We start from the raw sequence: 7,519 nt of genomic DNA on the forward strand, positions 1-7,519 counted from the left end.
AGTTGATGAAGAAGAAGCTCACGTGAAAGATGGCTCATGTGAAACATGTTTACTGAAATGAAAAATAGGTAAAAACAACACAGAAGAATCTCGTTTCTTGCTTGATTCTTTTGAGGCTTGCATGCATGTTAACATCATCCCTCAAGCCAAAGAAAGAACTCAAGAAAAAAAAAACTTCTCCAGTAAACAAAAAAAAAACCGACAATATTACAGACCTCAAGATTGGTGACTTCAAGTCAGTTCAACCTCATCAGTAAGATTTTCATCCCTTAATAAAAAAACCATTGTTTGTGACAAATCAACCTTATCAGCAAGATTTCATCCCTCTAATAAAAAAAAAAAATTGCTTTCAATCAGTAGTTTTAGTTTCAGTTTCATTTCTTTCACTGTTTATTTCATCTTCAATGCTTCTTGTAATTTTTTATTCGAACTTGGGATTTGATGCTTGTTCTTGAGACATTAATCGTCCCTCAAGCTGAGATTCAGAGGGAGAAGCGAAAATACAGAGTTGATCACATAGAAGCTGAAAACGAGAGCTGGACAACGGTTTGGTGAGGATATCAACAACTTGAAAGGAAGAGGCCACATATTGGACAACCAAGCGCTAAGACTGAACCATCTTCCGAACAAAATGCACATCAATTTCGATGTGTTTTGTGCAGGCATGGAAAACAGGGTTGGAAGCAAGGGCGCTGACACTGGTATTATCGCACCAGAGAACTAGAATACTTGGGATAGTTATGTGAAGCTCCTGAAATAACTTCTGGAGCCAGGTGATCTCAATGGAGGCTTGAGCCAAGGCGCAATATTCAGCTTCAGTAGATGATAAGGCGACAACCTGTTGTTTTTTGGAGCTCCATTGAACCAGATTAGAGCCAAGAAAAATGCAATAGCCACTTATGGACTGGCGATCAGAAAGGCTACTGGCCCAGTCAGAATCTGTATAACCTTCAAGCTGCAGAGTAGAACCTTGGCGAAAGGTGAGGTCATGATGTAGAGTGCCTTATATAACGTAATACATGCTTGCCAATGGTTAATGGTGGGAGCCTTAAGAAACTGACTTAGTTTATTTAGAACAAAGGAGAGATCAAGACGAGTCATAGCGCGATATTATAGTGCACCAATGAGGCTCCGATAGGTGGTGGGTTGTTCAAAAGATGGACTATCATCAAACCGTAATTTGGATCTAAGAACCATGGGCGTTGAACAAGGATTACAGTGTTGCATACCAAACTTGAGAAGAATCTCTTGAGCATACTTGCTCTGGTTTAGTTGTAATCCATGAGCAATTTGATTCACGAAAATTCCTAAGAAGTAATGAACGGACCCGAGAATTTGAAGACCAAGAGTGGCATCCAAGTCAGCAACAACTTGTTGAATGAAAGATTTGTCATTTCCAGTGAGTAATATATCATTGACATACGCTAGAATGCAGACAATAATTGAATCCTGAGAGTAGTAGAAGAGGCTGGAGTCAGAGGAGGAGTTCTTGAAATGTTTCTGTAACATGCCAGATTTGAATCTGTCAAACCAAGCCCGTGGTGCCTGTTTAAACCGTAGAGGGCCTTGTGAAGTTTGCAGACATGATAAGGTTTGGATGAGTCAAGAAAACTTTCCGGTTGAGGCATGAAGAAGACTCAAAGAGCTCACCATTTAAAAATGTGTTATTCATGTCGACCTGCTGTATATCCTAGCAATGGTGTATTGCCAAAGAAAGAATTACTCAGATTGTGGAAGCCTTCATCACGGGAGAGAAAGTTTTGAAATAATTGAGACCAGGTGTTTGATGAAACCCCTTGGCGACGAGTCTGGCCTTGTATCGTTGAAGGCTACCATTGGCATTTAATTTAACCTTAAAAACCCACTTGTTACCCACTAAAGTCATATCATTTGTGTAGGGAACTAAGGACTGGGTTTGATTACGTTGAAGGGCCTCGTATTCCTCTGTCATGGCTTTTAACCATAAGGGATTATTAATGCTGATGTAACAGATGCAGGTTCTGTGTGCAAAGAAGGAGTGACAAAACTAAGGAGAACAGTATTTTGAGTAGTTGTCTTGCTTCTAGTTAGCATGGAGTGACAATTTTGTGTCAAGAAGAAGGTGGCAGTGCATGGGAGGAAGGAGCATGAGTTTGGTAGGACTGAAGATCAACTTCCAGCCTGATGGAAGGATGCATCATTGAGTGAGTGGGAGAACCAATAGAATTGCTACAAGAGGTGGAGCTTTTTTGAGGATCTTGTTGTGAGGAAGCCCCAGCATGTATTAAAAAAATCAACAGAGGAGGATAAATCGGTAGGAAGTCGTCAAGCTTGTGACAAAAAAAAAAATTCACTAGTTGCTTCAAATCCTGAATTAGAAGCACCAAGAAAATTAGTAGAAAAAGGAAAAACTGCCTCATTGAATTTAACACTCTGTACAGTATACACCTTGCCACTAGAATTGAGACACAAATACCGCTTATGATGTGAGTTGTAATCTAGAAAAATACATTGTTCAATGTGAAATGCAAATTTGTGCTTCAAATACGGTCTAATAAAGGGAAAACACTAGCAGCCGAAAGTTCAAAGGTCGTTATAAGCTGGTGTCTTTTGAAATAAAAGATAATAGGAAACCTAATTTGATATCACAGAGGAAGGTAAGCGATTAATCAAGTATACTGCTGTGTGAAATGCAAACTACCAGAAACGAAGAGGAAGAGAAGCTTGTGCCAACAAAGTCAGCCCCGTTTCTGTTACATGGCGATGTTTACATTCAATCTTGCCATTTTGTTGATGTGTGTGTGGACAAGGGTGACGAAAATGGATACCCTGTTGACCAAAAAACTAAGCCACAGGTCTGAACTCGCCTCCCCAATCAGATTGAAACACCTTTATTTTACTATTAAATTGTTGCGACACAAGCTAGTTAAATTGTTGAACAACAGTGGTAACTTCAGATTTTAGTTTAAGAGGATATATCCATGAGTATCTAGTGTAGTCATCAACAAACACGAGATAATACCGGAAACCTGTAGCAAAAACTATAGGCGCAAGTCCCCAAACATCAGCAAAAACCAACTCAAAAGGATTTGATGATCGAGTAACAGAAGGTGGAAAAGAATTATGATGAAGTTTGCCATATTGACAGGCTTCACAAAACTTTGTTTTATTTACTATATTATCATTTACATTCAATGCTAGAACAAGACATTTTAGAGTAGAAAAGTGAGGATGACCAAGCCTCCTATGTTAGAGATCACCGTGACTAGTATGTGATGAAGGTTGACTTTTATTTTCAACTACACCAGATTTATTACAGGAAACTAATTCACTTGCTGAACAACCAAAGGTAATCATCGAATTGTGAAAGGATGCTGAAGAGGAGGTTAATGCTTGTGACATATAAGATTGAGACAAATTAGATGACCTGGACACATCTTGCCGACTTACACCATTTCCAGTGGGAACATTAAGCTGGTATAAGCCATTATGCTCAAAGCCCTTAAGAAGAACCACCTGTGAAGCCTTGTCCTTAATAACACAAGTATCGGCAAAAAATTCAACCAAAACGTTGTTGTCCCTTGTTATTTTGGATATACTAACTAGATTTTTTGTCACATGTGGAACACGAAGAATATTTTTGAGATGTAAGGATTTGTCAACACAAAAAGAAGGGAAAGTAGTCAAACCTGTAGGAGAAATATTCAAACATTGGCCACTCCCGACTTGTAAGGATTCTGATCCAGTGTACTGATTTTTGAGAGGGAGATTTTGGAGATCAGGAGTTATGTGATGAGTTGCTTCGGAGTCAATAAACCAGTTAGGATTGGCTACTGTGAGAGGTGTTGCTGTTGGATTGGACTGTTTTGCTCTAGAGAATTATGTAAGTTGAATTTTCCCTGAACTAACAGAGTGCTATTATGGCATGTTATTCTGAGATGGTGATTGGGTGTTTGGTACAACATTCTGAGGAGTCATTTAAGGGTACATAGCTATAGGTGAATTGGTGAAAGGTTGGTTGGAGTAGTAATTGAAGTATCCAGGTTGAGTATTGGCAAGATAGGCTTGAGCAGGACCTAAATTTTGAATAGGTTGTGATGATGAATTATACTCATAACCAAAAGAAGGCATGTGATTTTGATTACCTTGAAAAAAGGTATCAAAGCAATGGTAGCATTGGAGCGCCATATGGCCACTCTTACCACACAATTGGCAAAACAACCGTGGTTTGTAAAAATTCCTTCCTCTTCCTCTTCCTCTACTTCGACCAAAATTTGGAGTATAAGTTTGAAATTTTGGGGCAAGCTGATAGGAGTTCCTTGACTCATTCTAGTTCTGATTTTGTAAGGAAGACTATGTAAACTGATTTTGTTGCTACTTTGAGGTGTTTGCAACTGACATGATTGGTTGAGGTTGTGAGTTAACAGTTTGTTTATTTGCAATGAAGGTAACAGCTTCATGAAATCCTATATAGGCTGAGTGTTGTTTCTCCAACCCCATTTCATGCTTATGCAACAAGAACTATGCTTCTTGCAATGATCCTTCATTACTTCTAGCAGTTAAGGTTGCTACCATGGCATCATACTCCAGTCCAAGTCCATAAAGCAAATATAACAGCAGTTCTTCATCAGTCACCGTAACACCATTTGTGGTTAAAGATCTAGCAATATCTTTCATTTTTAGCGCATATTCATTGATACTAGAATTTTCTTTTCTTATGGTTTGTAATTGATTTCTTAAATGCAGAATCCTAGCCTTAAAATCTGTTAGAAAATGCATCTCTAGAGTGTGCCAGATTTCACATGTGGCTTCACAGTTAGCTACATGCCTAAACATTGTTTGAGAGATGAAGGACATTAACTAACTGAACACAAATTGATCAATTTTTTTTTTCATAAGATATACTCTGGATTTACTATCTTCGTTGGTTCATCAGTTTCAGAAAGGATAAAAGAAGGAGGACAGAGTTTTTCACCTGACACAAATCCTTCTAGTTCGAATGCTTTCAAGGCTGGAAAGACTTGTGATTTCTAATAGCCATAGTTTTTCTCGCCTAGTTTCACCGTGACAGTATGTAAAGCATTGTTGAGTGCTGAGGATGAAAGTGAGTACATTGTTTTTCCTTCTGTGTTAAAGGCTGAAAATTGAGGAGTTTTTGGATCTGCCATTGACGTTTATCAAATGCTCTAATACCATATTAAACAACTCAAGAACATAGTAAGAAAGAGAAAAATAGCAAACAAGAAACAGAGTGAGCTAAAACTTTTCTGGAATTAAAAAATGAGAGACTATTATTTTTTGTTATACAAAAGACATAACTCTTTACACTTTATAGGAAAGTTTGTTACAATCCTTGTCAACTTTAAATCTCAATCGTTCATTAGAATAATAAACAAAGCACAAAACTTTCTATTTGAACCCTTCGATTCAGCAGGAACCTTTTTCTGTTACAGTTCACACTTCTTGAGTTGACAAAGAAGAAGCTCACATGAAATTCTTACAGCTCACACTTCGTGAGTTGACAAAGAGGAGGCTCATGTGAAACATGTTTTCTGTTACACCTCACACTTCCTGAGTTGACGAAGAAGAAGCTCACGCACTTCCTGAGTTGATGAAGAAGACACTCACGTGAAAGATAGCTCACGTGAAACATGTTTGCTGAAATGAAAAATAAGTAAAAACAACACAGAAGAATGTCTTTTCTTGCTTGATTCTTTTGAGGCTTGCATGCATGTTAACACATCACATCAACTATGAGCATAAAATAAAACACACAAGCATATTTACAAGGTTTGGCTAACAACCTACATCCATGGGACCAAGCCTAGAAGAAGCAAATCCATTATAGCAAACATTCAAAGTTCATTACAAAGTTAAAGTTAAGCAAACAAATGTAAAACATTCCCTATTTTCACAACACTCTAATTTCACCCTTTGGATGATCCATTGTCTTGCCACAGCTTGCTTGAATCCAAGAAACCTCTTCGATAGCTCGAGCTCCACTCAAGCTTCAATGCTGAAGACAACCTTTAGCTCCACAGCTTGAAATCCCTTCAAGCTTTCATTAATGGAACCATGTTCCATAACACACAAACAACCAAGATTAGATAAGTATTTTGAGCAATGAAAACAACAAAGGAATATGACCTAAGATGAATAAAACCTCTAAGGATTTTCAAAGAATAACAAGAAGAATATTCAGGTTCAAACATAAATACAAAGATGAAGAAGTGTATAAAGAATCCTTGCGTAAGAAACCCTTAGACAACCAGCCGACAAAGCTTTACACATGTTTGGCTATCTAAGGAAAGTTTTCAATAATGTGTTAGGACTACTTCTAAAAAGCAAAACAAATTTCCAGGACCAGATCTGAAATATTTGACACTTGTATTCAAACGACTCATGCATATTTGATTCTTGGATAAAATCCTAATAGCTAATGAAACCTCGACATATGTACTAAGATCTAACTAGACGACTATTTACACATCTGACTCTAATGTACCTACATATTTTGCGATAAAATCATACTAAGGAAATGTGTATACATCAATGCAGAATGTCATACATGTGTAAACTTTAGACATGATTGTGCTTAACCAAAAGAATGCGCAAACATCAGAAATGCATGTGCACACATGACTTCATAAGTTGACAAAAATACTTACAAACGTATGAATAAAGATACAAAAAAACATATCTCATGTAAAACATCATTAAATCAAGCATTGAGATATGTAACAGAAGTGAACATAAAAAATGCAAACCAGTTCATGATAACCAAGACAATTGACTTGGAAAATAAAATCCCACTTAGCAAGCACACTCCCCCTGAGTGCTTCAACTACTTCACATTCTAGCCAACATTGATTAGAACACAAAAACAACAATTAAAACACAAACCAGTAATTGATTCTGAGTTCGATCATTTGATTGTACTCAAATGAATTGAGTAGGACAAGGACTCAATCTTGTAAGATGCCCTTCGAGATCATGAGAACCAACCACAAACAAAACCTACGACTTCTAGAATCGATGATTATCTCTCATCAATTTGGGCAAAATTACTGGCATAGTGGTTGGAGACATTGCATGAGAATTGATAAAATTGATTGATTCGATTGCAATTTTGGAGTTCGAACCTTTCTCTAGATTGTCTAAAATAGGAGAAAATGCAAGAAATTCAGCCATTCTTGACGATTGTCGATGGCTTTGATACAATTTGAGGATTTGAGATACAGTAGAGAAAGTGCGAAAGAAAATTCTAGAAGCTCTGATGTATTTCTTATTACATGACTAATCTTCTATGTACAACTTTATAGAACATAAAGAACAATAACACAAAAGTAATAGTAACTAACATAACTAAAAGAAAAGTAACAGTAGCTAACAGTCAGCTCTAGTCAATTGACGGCAACTGTAGAACAGTAAACAGTACTCCTAACATCCTTACTAACATCGTTCAACAAAAAAGGAACAAGAACTTAATGAAACTTTATTACTTCGAAGTACCATGTACATTGTAGAGGACAAGCAAAGG

General features: G+C 37.2%; 1 protein-coding gene across 1 annotated transcript; it reads right to left on the reverse strand.

The window, feature by feature from the left end:
* Positions 1–604: 604 nt before the first annotated feature.
* LOC116141003 (uncharacterized mitochondrial protein AtMg00810-like) lies at positions 605–4,656 on the reverse strand. The gene is made up of 3 exons (XM_031426569.1): positions 4,530–4,656; positions 1,195–1,424; positions 605–955 (listed from the first exon to the last, which is right to left on the reverse strand). Exons 1-3 carry the CDS (start codon positions 4,654–4,656, stop codon positions 605–607), a joined length of 708 nt encoding a protein of 235 aa, XP_031282429.1.
* Positions 4,657–7,519: the final 2,863 nt, after the last annotated feature.

The sequence above is a fragment of the Pistacia vera genome, unplaced genomic scaffold (genome assembly GCF_008641045.1).
Source record: "Pistacia vera cultivar Batoury unplaced genomic scaffold, PisVer_v2 Contig39, whole genome shotgun sequence".
Classification (NCBI taxonomy): domain Eukaryota; kingdom Viridiplantae; phylum Streptophyta; class Magnoliopsida; order Sapindales; family Anacardiaceae; genus Pistacia; species Pistacia vera.